Raw genomic sequence first — 17897 nt, 5'->3', positions numbered from 1 at the left:
TCTTCCCAGCAGATGTCTGGAAAGTTCAGGTCCCCCATGATGACCACATCCTTTGACCTAACTACCTCTGTCAGCTGACTTAAGAATTCCTGGTCTAGCTCTTCCCTTTGGCTGGGTGGTCTGTAGTAGACCCCCACCGTTAAATCTCTTTCCCCTCGACTGCCCTGTATTCTAACCCAGAACACTTCAGAGTGCCCCACCTCTGATTCCTTGCTAATTGACGAGGATGTGTATTCCTCCTTAATGTAGAGTGTCACGCCCTCACCTTTCCTCCCTGTCCTATCCCTCCTCTACAGCCTATAGCCCTTGATATTCACCGCCCAGTCATGTGTTGGGTCCCACCACGTTTCAGTGAGCCCCACTATGTCCAGGCTGGTGTCAGCTAGCAGAAGGGTAAGTTCCTTTTGCTCATTTCCCATACTATGAACGTTTGTGTAGAGGCATTTGAGGCCTCCTGTGGACATGTGCACTGGCCCCCTAATCACAGCATTGCCCTGGCCCCTGTTGCTTACTTGTATATGTTCTGCTCATTGGTCTAGGCTGGGCTGTACTTCTGGGTGTTGCTTGGTTTGGCAGTCCAAGGCTTCCTCCACCGTCATCTTTCCCTTCCCCCAATGAGCCTAGTTTCATTTTGAGATCATTTTAAATCAGGGTGGTTTGATTTAAATCAAAGAGATTCGACTCATGATTTAAATCACGATTCAACTCGCTAGTCAGGAAACGTCAATTTAATCATTGTTTTCTATAAAAAATGCATTCTTGTTGTTTGATACCCTTTATTCATTTAATTTTTTGCAGCTTTGCATTTTTAGAGAAAAGGTAAGAGCTTGACTGTGTACACAAACTTACAGAGAGATAAGAAGGCTGATGGGTGGGTAATCAGGTCTGTTATCTCTCATCTCCATATACTGCTGTTAACACAATTGTTCTCTCACAAATCCACAGTCTGAGAACTGAAACTAAGCATCACAGAGATGCTTAATGGTATCTTCTAGACTGAGCACTGAGTCCCATTAATGATCTTTACTAATCCATAGAGGATGCTCTGGAAACCCCATAAGATTGGACCCCTAATATAGTCCATGGCCTGTTGTGACCTATTTGTAAAACTTTTCTAAAAGGTTACATTATCTCAAATAATATACAATTAGAAGCCGTAATCCTTATTCCATGATGATATCTTTGAGGTTCAACATATCTTAAATTAAAGCTATCTTTATATAGGTTTATTTTTATTTTTAAAAAAGCATCGTTAAAAATGTGATTAAACCAAAAAAACCTGACTTAAACAAAAAATTTGATTCTTTAATTTTTTTTTAATCATTGATTTTTATTCCCCTTGTTTTAAATGGTGTTCTATTCAGATACTTCCATTATCTCTGTATTGGTACTTCAAATACTACTACTAGAAAGGACTTTGTTTCTCCTTAGCCTGCAATCGGCTTTTCCAACCTCATTTTGCACAGCTACTGCAAGGTAGGGTCCAATACCTGAAATGTGACTCTGAAACGCATCCTTTTCTCTAGGGAAAAAAAAAAAGCAAAGAGTTACCACCTTTAGTGAGTTCATTCTATCTGGTAGAGCCAAGAGGAAGAAGCAGGACACCGATTTATCACTTTAAGAAGGGATCAGGGGTTTGATGCATCATTGCTTTTATTGCCACAAGCACTATGTTGCATTCAGAGAGCTCATCTACACTGTGAAGCTTCAGCCACTACAACTCTGCTAACAGAGCTGTCAACAGAGCCCCCAAATGGAGATACAACATACTCTGATTAAAAATGGTTTTTCTGCTTCTGTAGCTACACCTGCCCCAATTACATAAACAACGCTGACAAAAGACTGCATAGCTGCACCCCCACCGGGGATTTTGTTGGCAGAGGTACGTCAGTTGGGTAATCTTTTCATGCCTGTCACTAAGGTATCCAACCCAGCAAACTTAGTGTTGGCCTGTCCAGAGTTCTTTATAAAGCGTTCCTCATTTACTCTACAGATTATATAACTGAGAAATGTGTACAAGTTACTCTGCATGCAGAGTTTGAAAACAGGTCAGACAAATCTGCAGGCATGCCACACCAGGTTTCGGGCTCATGCACAGACATAAGCCAAGCCATCACCCCTGCATGACACCGCCAGAAGTAAGCAAAGTGGTGTATAAAAAAAACTTACACTTCCAAATACTGGTAAAGGAACAACACAGTTAAGACTCACCACAGTCATGCTGAAGCAGCCTGTCACTGAAACTGAAAGTAGTGTTTAAATCTAATTTTAATAAACTTGCGATGAAGAGAAGACGCATTCAAAAGCAGTGACTCAAATCACGTCTAAACAATGACTTTTCAGATATGGAAAAGAAGTCACCCACTGGAAACCACAAACAAAATTCCAATTAGTGCTATCATGATTCTGTTTAGCAGTAATATGCTCTGTCCATTTCCTTCTGGACTAGTCATTAAACTATTGTTACGTAGGTAAAACAACTGCTAAAACAAGCTGTGCTTACTACCAGCTAGAGCTTGAGTGGAAATGACCACATTGCAATGAAGTGGCTCCCCATTTGGGACACTATTTCCTGCTCTGCAAGTGCCAGTACTCCAAGGGAGTAGACAGCAAAATCCTAGATGACTTGTATTTTACTAATTTGCTGAAATAGGAAATTAGACCCGGGAAATTCAGCCTTAGCCACAAGATCCATAGAAGTGAACTGACCAGAAGCAGATTTATATGCCTGCTAAACTGCAGCTACTTCAATGTAACTTAGTCTAAGGGTGTGCGTAGACAAAACGGGGCCCCTAAATTGAAGCAGTGGGTTTTTAAAAACACCACTTCAATTCAGGACCCTTTAAACCCAGTGTCATGCACATGCCCAAACTTACAAGCCTCTCGAGTGGCAGGAACGGGAAGGCAAGCTGCCAGTGGGCAGAGCGATCCCTGGACTGCAGGGGAGGGGAGCTGGTGCTTCCCTCTGTGGCAGCGGCAGCCCCTCCTAGGCAGCACCTGCCCGCAGGCACCCTGGCTCAGGCAGTCACGCGGGGAGGGGGGGCACCACAACCACAGAGGAAAGCCCCCACACAGCTCCAGGAAAAAAACCCAGTCTGCTTTTCTGGGCTGGTGCCAGGCTGCCTGCAGAGCCCTGAGCTGCACGGAGCCCTGAGCTTCGCTCTGCAGCTGTAGGGCAGCAAACTAAAACTCCTTAGAGTCATTTAAGGTGCATTATGCCACAAAATTTGCTACAGCAGCTGGAATTACTGTGCAATACGCCACTGACATGCAAATACCAACAACATTAAAGCGGTACAAAAGCACTTAACCCACTTTAAAGTGTCGTGTGCACGTGCCCCTTGTTTAGTCTACACAAGGCCTAAAATACTTTAGAGATTTTTGTGCCCCAACTGATGCAATAAATTAACCTTAAATATTCTGAGAACCTCCTTTCTCCTGTAACTCACATATTTTAAGTAACTGCAGACTGACACGAGGTGCGCAGTGTAAAAGACGTTAGACAGAAACATGCACAATTCAATTATCCCTCTCCAGTGAGCAACCGAATGTTTTCTGTGAGAGGGCTTAAAGATCTATAAAACTGTCAGGTTGCTTTTTACCTTCTCTTCTGAAAAAATAAATTCCATTTTGGACATTTTTTTCTCCCAAAAGCATTAAATTATTTTAATATTATAAAAGCCTAAGTCTGTCCATCTGTCACACTTTATTCACACTCCAATTGGCTGACGGAAACAGCCAGAGTGCTCCAAGCATGGGGGAGTGCCACCATGATTCCAAAGTCACACCAAGGACCAGACAGGGGGTAGGAGAGCCGGGCCCAGCAGCACTGGTCTCGAGTCCGCCACCCCACCCCTTGTAAGAGGCAGAACAGCAGCAGCATGTGGTATTAGGTGGGGGCACTCCATCCCAGCACCCCCCGCATCATTCTTGATGGACAATTGGCAAGTATAGATATAAAACAACTAACTGATCAATGAATAGACAGAATCTCTCTCTCTCTCTCATATATATATAAATAAAAATAAAAAACCCATTTACTTATATTTTAGTAAGACTTTGACAATCGAGTCTGATTTATTACTCACCACATAGGGTGCTCACAGCATTCAACCACAGCCCTGCAGTGGTAACAGGGCACAATATACTGCTTCAGAAGCATTCTTGGCCTCAGTATGTGTTCTAAACCAGCCCTCAAAGGGGCACACAAATGCCTTTTGTTGGTTTTCAAGGCAATTAGAGAAACAACAGTAATTTGCTGTTCCCCTTCCAGAGATGCAGATTTTCTCTGTCCATGAGAGGAGCTAGCTTTGCTGACCAAAAATATTTTTAGATACATGTGGTTTGAAGGAAAAATAAATATTGTTACACACTTCCATACTATTTCCTGCTTAGAGGAATAGAAAGAGGAAGAGTGGAGAGAGACTACGTCCAAAAGTGATGGAATCAGGAGTCCTGTGTTTCTTACTGAAATCACTCAACCTACATAAGCCACCTGCCACTCTTAACAACCATTAACTGAAGAAACCATGGTTTACAGAGTATTTCTGCTTCTCAGCCTCTTGTCAGCTAAGATCAACCGTAGTCACTGCACTGGTCTGATACCCGAGACAAATGGATTTAAATGGCAGTGAGTAGTGGAGGGTGCACCCCAGTCTAAATGTAGACAGAACTCCGTACAGGAGCCTCATAGTTAGCTTCCCACCGGCCAATTTCAAGTGGGAAGATCTTGGCTACATGCCTGCTTTATGGAAACTGGGGACTCCTCCCTAGCTTGCACCTGTGGCCATTGGCTGAAGGCAAGCAACACTTGGGGGTATCTGAACCTCAAGAATCCAGGCTAGGGCCTAGACACAGGATACCTGCCAATGGATTTGGAAGTATCCAAAGCCCCACGCTAAGAAGTCTGGGGTGAAGGATACTTGCTGGTTGCAGCGCCACATATGGTGTTTGAATGATTGAGCTTTGTTTAAAATCAAAAGGATTCAGACCTGATCTGGCTAGTCTGGCCTGGAACACGTTTTTGTGTTTTTTTGGAAAAATCTATGGTTACATTCTAGGCCTGCCAGTATTAAAATTGTAGTTGTTTTAAAAAGAAATCGTACTTGTATTACATTGTTCAAATGCAGTCCATATGTATCAAAAAATACTGAATGATAAACAATCAGAAGCACAGAATCAATACAAAGAAAAGGGCAAGACCTAGTTAAAGGGTCTATAGCTAATATTTAAAAAACAAAAAACTGAAACAGAAAACACCATGCAAAAAACTGATCTCATTTTCTGAATAGCCACAGACACCAGACAAAGCATTGGCAGGAAATGTTGACAGTGTGGTATTTTTGATAAGTGTGAAAGTAAAACGTGCATGTTTAGGTGCGAGCTGAAAGAGTCTCTGCACAACTCTGCATACTACAGCCTGGCTGCTTCTACTAGGGGATAGGAGAGAGGAAAAAGGAGAGTAGTGCTAAGGATTCCCTACCCCTCTCCCCCTTTCTTCATCACAGGCTTCTGAGTCATCTTGGAAATCTTGAGAAATTTAATGCAGAAATTCTGGACGTGTTCCCAAAAGGGGGAAGAGAACACTCTTTCATGCAAGTTTATGACTGCCATTTAGTTTTCAAGGGCATATTTGAAAACAAAAAACATTTCCTATAAAGAGTTAAAGTTACCTTACTGTTTTAAACTTGACAAGCTTTAACTTCTATAGATACGGATTCCACCAGTGCATGCATGACAGACATTTTAATTTTCTCCTTTATCACCCATTCTTGTTAGGCATATGCAGTTAATTCTGCATTAAAAGTGTCATTGATTGGTGGCAGTTGAAAGGATTCTTGAGTCATGGCAGCTGAAGTCAATGTCTGAACAATATAGAAGCAGGTAGCATGAAGACTCACCTCAAGCACACACACAGGACAAGAATATCAGGCAGCTAATACAGATGCATGAAATGTTGCTTGTTCCATTCCCAGGCTTCTTGCTACCACCAGCAGCGCACAAGAGAGGCAGACCCTGCACATGCCCTTCCAACATACAACCCTCAAGCTCATAAAATAACTGAACTCCTCTTACAGTATTAAGATCACTTCATCTCAGAAAAATGCATCAGAAATTAGGGAACTCTTCTGGTGAGTAGGAAACCTCAGTGTAAATCCCTGTTCTGAATGAGGAAGACAAGTACCTCATGGGAGAGAGTGCCCTAATCACCAAGGTAAAAAGGAAGCATCACTATTGATTCCTCCTTCCTTAATGGTTCCCAGAACCCACAGAAACACAATATTTTCCTTTACTAAACAAACAACAACAAAAAAATGCATGAACTCAAAGTTAGTGTTTCACTTAACCCATAATAGATTTTTTTCCAATTAACCAAAAAGGTGGGGGAGAGAACACAAGAGAGAGATTCAGTTTCAGGCTGACCCAGACACAACCAAAAAAGTCTAGTTATGCACAAATACAGTCACAGCTTGCCTTATATTAAAGAGGCTGTTGTAAAACAAGTAGATGTCTTCTCAAGAGGGATCTAGCTATAGATATGGTTTGTGTTACCAAAACAGTCTATTAGCTTTCAATTCAAGTTTTAAAAAAATTAAGAAATCTATTCTCTCTTTAAAATGACAACCTATAATTAATATGAACTTTCATTTCTACCCAGGAGAACTTTTACAATCTCTTCTCCAATGCCTGATGAAGGAAGGGCGTTTGTGCCCAAAAGCTTGCAATTAAAGATTTTTTATTTTATTTTTTTTACAAAAATCTTGTTGGTCTAATAAATAATATTATCTCTACTATGATTGCTTCTTCCTTTAGACCAATATGGCTACAACCTTGATACCTGACACATGGAAGATATTGAATTTTAGCCAGTTTTTAAAGTGAAACCTTCATATTTTCCCAGGCAGGAAGCAATTGATTACCTGAAACCTGAGACACTGCTCCTGCCTTTGTTTCAAGGTAATTTGCTCCATACCAGCTATGAACCCACTGCCCAGAGGAGTTTTCCATCTACTGACTCTTCTGTGAAATCCTATGAAGTATGAACTTTCATTTTTACCCAGGAGAACTTATACAGTCTTTTCTCCAATGCCTGATGAAGGCTGTCTGTGCCCGAAAGCTTTCAATTAAAAAAATATTTCTGCAAAAATCTTGTTGATTAGACCAAAGATTAGACCAAGCCCTGAGACTTATTAACGAACTTATTGGAAATGCAAGTAGTAACCCTGCAAAGACCAATCATGGAAGTTCAAACCCCCCTTTCTCCACTATTCTTCATTAAACTTCATCTTGAGATATATCAAAAAACCAGATCTGTTTCTAAAACAAATCCAGAAGTTCTAAAATTTCTATCACAGACTGATGAGGTTAATCTAAAAATCCATTTAGCTCCAGTAGTTTCAATGGAAATATGATAATTTATGTGTGGTACCTAATGCCATGTTATCAACTTTAAACAAAATAAGCTGTCTCTTTCCCTGCAAAAATTCAATATTTAAGTTTGATCCAGTGAAACTCTGCTCAGTCACAACACTGAATAAAACCATTATACCAGTTACAGGAATAATTTTAATGATACCTATGCAAGGAAAAGTTCAATGGGGTTATACCAAGCGTTTATTTCAGTGACTGATGGACTTAAGTTTTTCATATACAATGGCACAAATAGTCACGGCATTCCTTTTTCATCATCTCCAAGGTCATCAACACATACCTAATACCATATAGATCAGCAATTCCTGCCTATTTTGAGGTTCTCTAGGAAAACTTCAGGTGATATCCTCACAACTTGCAACCGTAGGTGTTTTAAGGGGCATGCCTTATCTTAATATAAATGTAGCACAGTACAACAATAAGGGTTTGATGCCATCTTCTGTGTCCTTCTACGGGCCTTGTTTGAATTAGCATCAGGCAAGTCAGTCTACATTATCTGAAAAACAAATGAACTGAGACTAAGTTAGCTGACTTTCTTCATACTGAAAAGCTGAAGAAAGCTTCAATAATTTCTATATACTAAGTATTTACCATTCCTGCACAGTAAGTTTAATGGTTCCAGCCTAGAGCAGTAGTAAACACAGCAGCATGTTGAGAAAAGACTATTCAGCTATCCAGCCCAATTTTGCAGATTAAACTACCAAAGCAGGAGAAGTCCATAGGTCTAGTTTTTTTCTATTGCGACTCATCTGTAGATAAGATATCTGAGGTTTAGAGACTAGACAGTATGCTGATTTACTGTGTGACCAAACATGTAAGTTCCCTTGAACAAAAATGTTGTTTCTCTCCAATTTGTATCAGGATGGCTACATTATGACAAAGCAAATCAGCAATAATGAAACATCTGGACAGCTTCCTGCTACCAGTGTAAAATCTGAAATATAGAAAATATGGTTGGGCATAGTACAAAATTCCATACCAACCACTGTCTGTAACTAGCATGTACATGGCCAGGCTAAAGACCTTGCATTACAGAAGGATAAGATTTGTCTTGAACTCACCCAGAAGATTATGTTGTAACTGAAGAGGAGGTATTTGTACCAACAGCTGACTTCTGCATTAGAGTATCGGTAATAGTGCATCTTCTATAGAGCAATGCCTGCAAAGAAGGGAAGAACAGGTAAAGTCAGGTCAGTTTAAAAAAAGGCTCAATTATCACACTGGCTTCTACATCCGCTGGCAAACTACTTGTGGTCTTAGCATTATCTTTTTATTATTATTCTTTCTTTCATATGGCAAAAGACCACCCCCCAAACAAGAAAAATGTTTGATCAGATTTGAATCTGGAACACCTGCATCAATGGAGAACCAATTCTGCACCAAAAGTCACCACCTCTTTCACATTTTCATCTGTCCCCAGGCACAAGCAGCACTTGTACTTTGTATACTCATGATTTATTATTTTCCTACCCCAATCAGTTTTACAAGGTTTTAAGAATATGTTCAGAAAAAACAGTGCAGGGAGGTCCATTGTTCAGCTGTGCCATCTGTTCTATCACTGTCAAGTTTTACATTTCTCTATTTTATCAAGTTTGCATAATTATTTTTATTTTGGTCAGGACAACAGTCATGCAGTTATGAAAGCTTTGATTTGCATTGCAAGGTTCCTTTTTCTGGGCTGCTACTTGTTGTACTCTACAGAGTCAACTTTGTCCACAGTTGTTTCTCAGTGTTGCAGCACCAGGCTTAACCCAACGGTCTGAGCAAACACTGAACATTCTGGAGTAAGCAATGTGATACCAAACCCACCAAACCCAGTTTCACTATAAAAGCTGTTAAATTGGAAAAGTGCCCTCAAGAGCTTAAAATGTGGGAAAGATTACAGTAGCAAACACCAGTCAGTCCTAAAACTGAGTGGGAAAAGGGTTAACAGCACTTGTCCATTCAACCCTCTAATCACTTGTTTAAAGGATTTCCTCCCTACAAAAGTTTAATGAAGGTTCAGAAAGTGAAGGGGGTGGAGACATTTTTCAAATGGTCTTACCTCAAGTGTGGAAGTGAGGCAATGTTAGCAAAATAGTGTTACAAGGAAAAGCCGGAGGAAGGCAAACACTCATCTTACTGCTGATAGGACTAGCATGCAACTCTACAGACTAGCCCAAAAAGGTGGAAGCACACGTCTGTTGCCAGAGCAGTGTGGCTATAGGGCCAGACTGATTCAGTTACAATTCCTCCTCTTGATCTGGAGAAGGAGGGGGTTACTTCACCCCTGCTCACAGCATCTTACTCCTGCATTATGCCTGAGCATAAAGGAACAAAACTTCAGGGCAAGGCAGAACTTTTATTTCTTCACCTACCATACTCTAGTTACTTAGATGGGAAGAGAGAATTTAAAGCAAGCAAATCCTTCTCCTACCTTGGCCACCATTCCCCATAGCTGGAGTTACAATATGAGCAAGACCAAAGCCCCTTTGATTCTCTGGCACATCTGAAGAAAGGCTACAGTACCTTAGCTGCAAGTCAAAGGGTGGAGAAAATATAGCCCACAGGCCGTATCTCGCCCACCAGCCACCACTGGGATCCTAGGGAGGGAGGGTTGTGCCTTGCACTGCTCTGCTCTGCCACAGCCAGGGCCAGGTTGTGCAGCACTCATCTGCTTGGAAAGGGGCATGAGACAGCATGGCGAGTAGCTGTCCCACCCACCGCAACGAGTCGCTGCTTCTGTGGCACCACTAGGAAATGAGCCCATGCTGACTGCAGGAGCACTTGACCCGGGGTGGCTGCCCTGACCTTCACAGTGATGCACGGTAGCAGCACCTCACCACAGCAGGTAAGCACAATGGCTACTTGGAGCACTGCATCGCACCTGACCCATGCAGCCCTGACTGCTGGCAATTGCAGTGCCAGGACTGCACACCGCCAACAGGAACCTGAGCAGGGGGGTGGGAGGGGATGTATTTGAGGGAGTGGAGGAGTGCGACCCAGCCTGGTTCCAGCTGTGGCAGAGCAGAGCAACATGGGGGTCAGCCCTCCTTCCTCAGGCTCCTGGTGGTAGCTGGTGGGCCGTATAAGATCAATTGGCATCTTCTCACCTGGTCTCCCCTCCCTCCCCCGCCCTTAACAGCTCACCAAAAAACTCGTTAACAGCTCAAATAATTGCCCACCCAGATCTTAGCCCAACACAACATGGTCTAACATAAGGTTGTTACTTAAATTTTGTCTTGCAATTTGGGATGGAGGTTTATCACATGCTGTCATTACCACACACACACTCACCCCCACACCGACCATTTTCCACCGCAGATACAAAAATTTCCCTTTGGATGTAGAGAGAACAGAAAAGTCCATTTTAAGAAAAACCTATTTTAAAAAGCATTACTAAATTATTTCCAGTAATGTATTGGAACTTAAATCAGGGTTGTATTAAGTTACAAAGCCAAAACCTTGTTCTATGTCAAGATTCAAATTCGTGACAAATCTAGGTCCAACTTTTTGAAGTGGAAGCAGGAAAGCAATGGCAAATCAAGTCCCACTGGAGCAGTTAAATAGTAGGATAAAACAAAGCTATCCTTGTCCTAAGGGACCAAATGAGTGCACCACTGGATATCCTCTCTGGGAAGGAGATCAAGTTGCCGCACACAGACCAGGGTCTGACTTCCCGTCTGGTGTCTGGAAATTGCCTAGTGGGCATTTGGCAGAAGGGGAGGGAGGGAGGGGAGAGGAAGGTCAGCATTTCTGTATTTTTCTAAGAGAAGGGCTGCATATGGTTGTCTGTGCCCTCTCTTTGGCAATCTCTGATCATTTAGCAAACAGAGAATAAAGAATCTTGTCATACACTTACCATCTGGCCATGCAATGTCCCAACACCCCTTTGTAATGTGAGTCTCACAATGTTTGAAAATTCTAATAATTACGATTTTCACTTTACTTAGGAGTTTCATTAACTATCTTGTTTCCAGAATCTGGACTAGGTAAAGATTTATGCATTCCTTGTGGAGGCAGTTTGTAACTGGGCATTTTATTGTGGTATAGTGTCCTGCATCCATAGTTCGTTTCAAACTAGCTTTACACCAAATGTGGATTCTAAGAGATTTTGAAAAGTGGATTGCACCCGTTTTTATATACAGTACTAAGCCGAAGCATGACATGCAATAGCAATACCTTTAAACATTTACATCCTAGTAAATAAGATCATTTTACCCAGAGAAGCTTCTACCCAAAACACAAAAAAACTAGGTGCAGATTTCACAGACAGAGGCTTATTTTAGAGGCTATAAAAACTTATTGACAGAGAAATTACAGTCTATAACCTCCTCAAGGTGTGTATAGATCTTCCAAAATAGAAACAATGCTGAAGAATGGCTGCTACTGTTGCAACCCAAAACGGAATCCCATCTGCTAATCTGACAAAGGAAAATGTTTAAAAAAATCTTCTGTTTTAAGAAATGCCACTGGATTCATTTTTCCTAATGAATTTTTTTAACTTGTGTTCAGAAATGAAGGGTGAATGCATCCACAAAGCACTTAGAAGCCTGAATCAATACCACATAAATACATGTGCATGTCTATTTTCTTTTTCAAAATAAACAGGAGCTCTACTTTGTGACCATTGAACCTATTATGACAATTTGCCTCTCCATCTGCCAAGCTCATGCAACAGAGAAAAAAAAAAAAAAAAAACACGCATAAAAAAACATTTGGAGAGGGAAAGAAAACACAGTCAAATTACCAGCTTCATAGATTGTATTACTAAGGCCAACAAAACAAGAATTTTTGAAACAGGGAGGAAAAACGTCCATATAATGCTCCCACAGAACTAACTGTCAGAGGCAGGCTCTGTAGAGTGTATGAAGCAACTAGGCCTCTCCAAGTTCATGAAAAGAAGGGTAAGATACTTAGGGCAATACTTCTCAAAATATTTGGGGCGGTATAGCCCTTTAGAGTCTGTTCTATTGCAGTGTACCCCTTGATTCCGTGTTACAGATAACAGCTGTTCTGTCCTTTTTCATTTCCTTGTGACAAGTTATTTAGCAGCATTTGCAATTTGTTGGAATCCAACAGGGCAATGCTGTGAGCTTGCAACCTCTGGGATATCAACTGTGCATCTTAGCACCGGCACAACCCCAGCTCCTGATAACAGAAGTAACACACAGTCACTACCACCACACTAACCCAGTGGTTCAACACGGATGCTATAAGACCCTTTCAAGGATGCCATGGTGGTGGTACCACTGCCGTGCCAAATACCAACCTGAAGAAACAAAGGAAACACACAGATAAATCTCCTGGCTGTCACTACAGGGAAATGTCCCACAGGCCTTTCGTGCCAAGAGGAGCATGCAGGGCCAGGTCCTGAAGGGGTGCATCAGTTATTCAGTCCCTACCCACAGTTATAACATGTGGGTAGTAGGGACACCAGCTTCTGCCACAGTCATTTCCTGGTCAGGCTCTGCACATGTGGGGCACTTTCATTTGGCTGCAGCAACAGGAGAACTCCAGTAGAGAACCACTGAGAAGCTGAGGCAGCACACCAGTGGATATGAATTTAGTGGCACCCCAGCTGAGAAAAGCTGCAGAGCGGTGCCTTGAATCTAAAAAGGTTGAGAACCACTACTGTAATCTCTCTAATCATTTAAGAAATATTCTAGAAAGTTGATTTCTCACACATCTCTTTTTCTTATTTGTCTTCCCTTGGTATTTCCCCTTTTTTTTCTTCTGCTTTTTCATTCCTCCCTCTCATGTCCCCTCTAGAGGTTCAGAAACACCCATGAGAGTTGAGAAACACTACCTTAAGCCAAGATCCTACTTGAATCTTAACAGTAGGAATACAACAGCATCAAAAATGTTTTGTTTTAAGAAAGCTGCCTGGTCACCACAGTACCACTGACTGGACTGCAGGTGCAGAGCATAGCTGGACCTACTGAGAACCTAGTGTTGGTATCCAGGGGCCCAAGACTGAAGTCTAAAAGTAGGAGAATTGCAGGACTGTATCCCAAGGCAAGCAAAAGCAAGAAGCCCAACATTAAAGGCAGAATGTGTGCAGAGGGTGCAAAGGGGCTACAGGTGTTTCTAACTCTGCAACTGACAATCAGCATCAGCTAACAAACTTCCACACCATCTGACTATTTTAAAGCAAACTAAGAGTGCTATAAAGGGTTACAGGAAACTCCTTGTGCCCCCACACATTGCAATTCAGTTTACTTTGTAGCTAGTTTTGGTACTTTGACAGAGAACTGCACTTCACAGGTTGTCTCCTGCCTTACATCTAGCATCAAGCCCGCTTTGACGCTTCTTGCGTAGTGCAATAATTCTTAAGCATTATTTTGAAAGAGGTCACAAGCACACCCTTTCCCACATCCCCTTAAAAAGGATGTTTACAGGCAACTGCAAAACTGAAACTGAGTGTTCAGACACATACTCAGACTCTTTGAGAAAGATGATTTGGTGATATTAGGATTCCCAGAAGAACCTTTTGAAGACAAGTGGTGCAGAAAAGCATTATGTATATTCTTTAAAAGGACATTGTGTTAATGGCTCAGGAGACTTGGGCATCTCTAATTTAATCATATTTCCTTACTGTCCACTCACTCCATCCATCTTGGCTTGGAATGCATTCTCTCAGCTATTGACTGCTCTTACTGAATCTGTGGCAATTTGTTAAACTGGTTCCTGAAAGTCAGTACAGAGATGCAGGTATGCCTGGGAGAGCCCTGTGAATTTTGAGAGTGCTCTGTTGTCAAAAGTTAAAATACCTTCTATTTTAGGATAGTGTTAATGTGATGTTGTAGCAGTGATGGTCCAGGGATTACACAAGAGACTAGGATTTTGGGTGGGGAGTGGGTGATCTCTTTTATTGGACCAACTGTGGGATTGGAATAAAAGTTAGCCAAGTTTTCAAATGTACAACATTCTTTGGAGAATACATGGAGAAGCATCCAAACCAAACTTCTGAGCCTTTAGATGGACGATTCATCACTAGTTCCAATTCTCATGGAAGTATATGGGGGGTGAAGTCTAATTTTGGTTAAAATAAGGGAATTGATTTTACTTATTTTAAAATAAGGGAATTGATTTTATTCTATTTCTATCTAATTACACACACACACACACACACACACACGACAGAAAAGTTTCCCCAAACTGATCTAGTTAGAACAGCATAGCTCAATCTTCTGGCCCTGTGGGTCAGTTAAGTGGCATGGGGCTGGTCCGTGGACCAAATGGGGACACCCCAGCAAATTCAGGCCAGAACGAGTGACCCCAACCACTGGAGCATGGGCCCTGTCATCTGGCCCACAGGGCTCCTCATGGGTCCAGAAATTTCACAACATGGAAGCAAAGGCAGGATCCCACCTGCAGCCCAAGGAGCAGTGTCACTATTGATTTCCAGGGCTCCCAGAGCCATGACAATTAATGTCGCCGCTGCTCTCAAATTTCCAGACCTTTGTGGAGACTTACAGGCTGGATCACAGGCCCACATGTTGGATTTGGCCCGTGGGCTGGAGGTTGAATCAGGGGTATAGGTTGTAGTCATTTTGGTCTAAGGACATAGGCAGACAAGGTTCTTTGGGTGAATCTGATATCTTGTTTTAGACTAACTTAAATTCATCCAAAGAATCTAGTCTGAGTCAGAATCATAAACTTTTCAGATGAATTCCTAAACTCAGTTGCTGCTTCTTTCTGATGCTCCTGGACTTCAGTGTATTAAAAAATGGTCTTTTGACTCCACCCTACTCCAGGAATGATGCTAAACTTTCAGACAGTGAACAAAAACTCTTTAACTGCAAGAAACTGTGTGAAGCTTGCTCAGCTGTTGTTCCCATGTAGAACTTCACGACCGAGATACTGCAATAGGGAGAATCAGCCCTTTGTTGATGATAAAAGTGAACTGGAGAAGAAATTTTGAGTGTTTAAATATTGAAGTGTAAAAACAGACATTTAGTGATATAACCGAGATATCCAGATTTGCCTGTGCCAGTAGATCTATACCATATAAAGAAAAATAGCAGCCTTAAGCAAAATGGAGACAAAAAGGCAAGCTATACATTAATAAAAGTGAATAAAATAAAGACACAGATACTTTCTGCAGGTCTTCCTCCTCCCTGTTTTTCAGACCACCCTACGATTGTTCAGCCTTCAGCTTCACTGAAAAAAGTTTCCACAGGGAATACCAGCTGCTCTCCTATCCTTACTGATAAGCAGTTTCCAGCTACCTAATCATTTTAACCTTTCCATGACTTGCAACACATTTCTCCCACACTTCCCTTTTCATTGGGCAGCTGCCGATTACTAACCAGCTGCCTGACCTGAAGGAGTGTCACTGTATGACAAAAGGGGAATAAAGTTCTACAGCAGAGACAGAGCACACTACCTAAAACACAGGCTGCTTCAAAGCATCTCTTCATCTTGAGGATCCACCCACCTCTTATCAGCCTGCTACAAGGTTTTAAGGGTCAGCAGAGCTATCAGGGCAGCTCCATTTCTTAGTCAGCCTGCCTGACAACTATATTCTTCCACATAAGCATTTAAGGCACAAGTAAGACAGCAGACTTCCCAGCCCCTAAGGAACTTGCTCTGACGTGCCACTCCCTGCTTCTCCAGAACTGCAAATCTCAACTGCCATACGCACCAGCCCGTCCCATTCCCCTCCCCTCCCCTCCCCTCTCCCCCTGCCCAATGCAACATTGGCAGCAGTGTGCCCTTGTTGCCAAGGAGGCTAATGGCATACTGGGCTGCATTGGTACATGCCTTGTCCGTAGGTCAACGGAAGCGATTATATCCCTCTATCCAGCACTGGTGAGGCCACATCTAGAGTACTGTGTTCAGTTTTGGCCCCCCACTACGGAAAGGTTGTGGACAAATTAGAGCAGGTGTGGGCAAAATGTGGCCTGCCAAGTCATTCTATTCAGCCTATGGGGCCCCTAAAAACTTAGAAAATTAATATTTATCGCCCCTGGCTGCCTGTTATGCAGCCCTCCATGGCTTTACAAATCTCATTAAGTGTTCCTCCACCCAAAATAACTGCCTACCTCTGAACTGGAGAGAGTCCAGCAGAAGGCAACAAACACAGTGAGGGAGGTGGCTGGGGGACATGACTTATGAGCAGGGATCAGGGTTCTTGGTTTCCCACAGAAAGACAGAGAAAACCACTGATTTCCTGGTTTTATCAGAGAAAACGTGGATTTTCCCTTTTAGCAGAGAAACCCGCAGATTTCCTGCTTTTGCAAAGAGCTCTGCAGGCAAGCGGAGTTCCAACCTGCAAGAGCTGTTTGCAAAAGGGGCGGGAAACCCCCAGCAAAGCCTGGAGGGGGAGGGAGAAGGGGAAGGGCAGGGCCTGAGGAGCTCACTCTCCCAGGGCTTGCTTGCCTCAAGCTCACTCTTCAGTCTTAGAGCCTGTGTGGTGGTAAGTGGGGGATGGGGGGCTGCAGGGAACAGCTGTGAACTTCCATCCCCCATTACTCGGTGTGGCAGGGGACAACGGAGCCATGTGGGGATTGCCGCACCCCATATTGCCGTGGAGACGCACCTCATGCATACAGGGCTACAGTGAGGGTAGCTGCGCCCCTCAAAGCAGGGGCAGGAGATGTGTTGCTAGGGCGGGGGGGGGCCAAGAAGTGGTGAGGAAGCCCCGCTGTCCCCAGCTGTGCCGGGTCGTGCCTGCCAGGCTAGGGAGGCCCCAGAGGAAGGAATCAGGCCTGCAATGAACAGGGGCTCTGCTGCTCCCTGCCTCCCTCCCCTGGGGTCTCTGGAGCCTAATGGGTGCAACCCAGCACAGCTGGGGACAGGAGGGCTGCGTGGGGATCTCGCCACTGCTCAGCCTCTCTGCTGCCCCAGTAACGTGCCTCCAGCACCTGCCTCTGAGGGGCACAGCCTCACGCTGCTATGCTCACTGCAGCCCCATATGCAGGACGTGCAGGGCGGTAGAGTGGCGAGAAGCAGCAATGAGGTTCTTCTGTGTGGCTCTTCTGCTCCCTGCCACGCCGGACCACAGGGGAAGGAAACAAGGCAGCAGGGAACAGCACACCCCCTCCTTACCACTGCTCCCTGCCACCCTGATTCCCTCCTCCAGGGCCTCTAGAGCTCAGTGGGCACAACTCGGCACAGCAGATAGCAGGGGAGCCACTGGGGATCTCCTTGCCACTGCTTCCCCTCCTCCCCCCCACAGCCTTGGTGATGTGCCTCCTGTGCAGAGGGCTGCAGTGAGGGCAGCAGTGCAGGGGTGCACCCCTCAAGTCAGTGGTAGGCACTGGAGACATGTTGCCAAAGCAGCAGGGGGCAGGGGAAGCAGTGGCCAGGAGATCTGGAGCAGCTCCGTTGGTACTTGCTACGCCAGGTCATTCCCACCAGGCTCCGCTTGACCACGTGCAACCAATCCTGGCTCCAGCTTTGCAGTGGCCAACCATTCCTTGTGCCACCACTGCTGCTGTGGCTCTGGCCACACTCAGCCTGGCTGCCACCTCCCCACC

The 17897-nt window shown here is 43.6% G+C and overlaps 1 protein-coding gene across 2 annotated transcripts in view; it reads right to left on the bottom strand.

The window, feature by feature from the left end:
- Positions 1 to 17897, bottom strand: part of TSPAN14 (tetraspanin 14) — an 80851-nt gene that overhangs the window by 37824 nt on the left and 25130 nt on the right. For both annotated transcript variants that reach the window (XM_019555817.1, XM_019555816.1), the window contains exon 2: positions 8493 to 8590. In XM_019555817.1, coding sequence (XP_019411362.1) covers positions 8493 to 8573 — 81 coding nt within the window. In that variant the 5' untranslated portion in view covers positions 8574 to 8590. The remainder of the gene's footprint in view (positions 1 to 8492; positions 8591 to 17897) is intronic.

This window comes from Crocodylus porosus, unplaced genomic scaffold, assembly GCF_001723895.1.
Source record: "Crocodylus porosus isolate Cpor-Errol unplaced genomic scaffold, CroPor_comp1, whole genome shotgun sequence".
In the NCBI taxonomy this organism is placed as follows: domain Eukaryota; kingdom Metazoa; phylum Chordata; order Crocodylia; family Crocodylidae; genus Crocodylus; species Crocodylus porosus.
The sequence above is the reverse complement of the archived record's forward strand: the minus strand, read 5'-3'. Positions and strand labels throughout refer to the sequence as shown.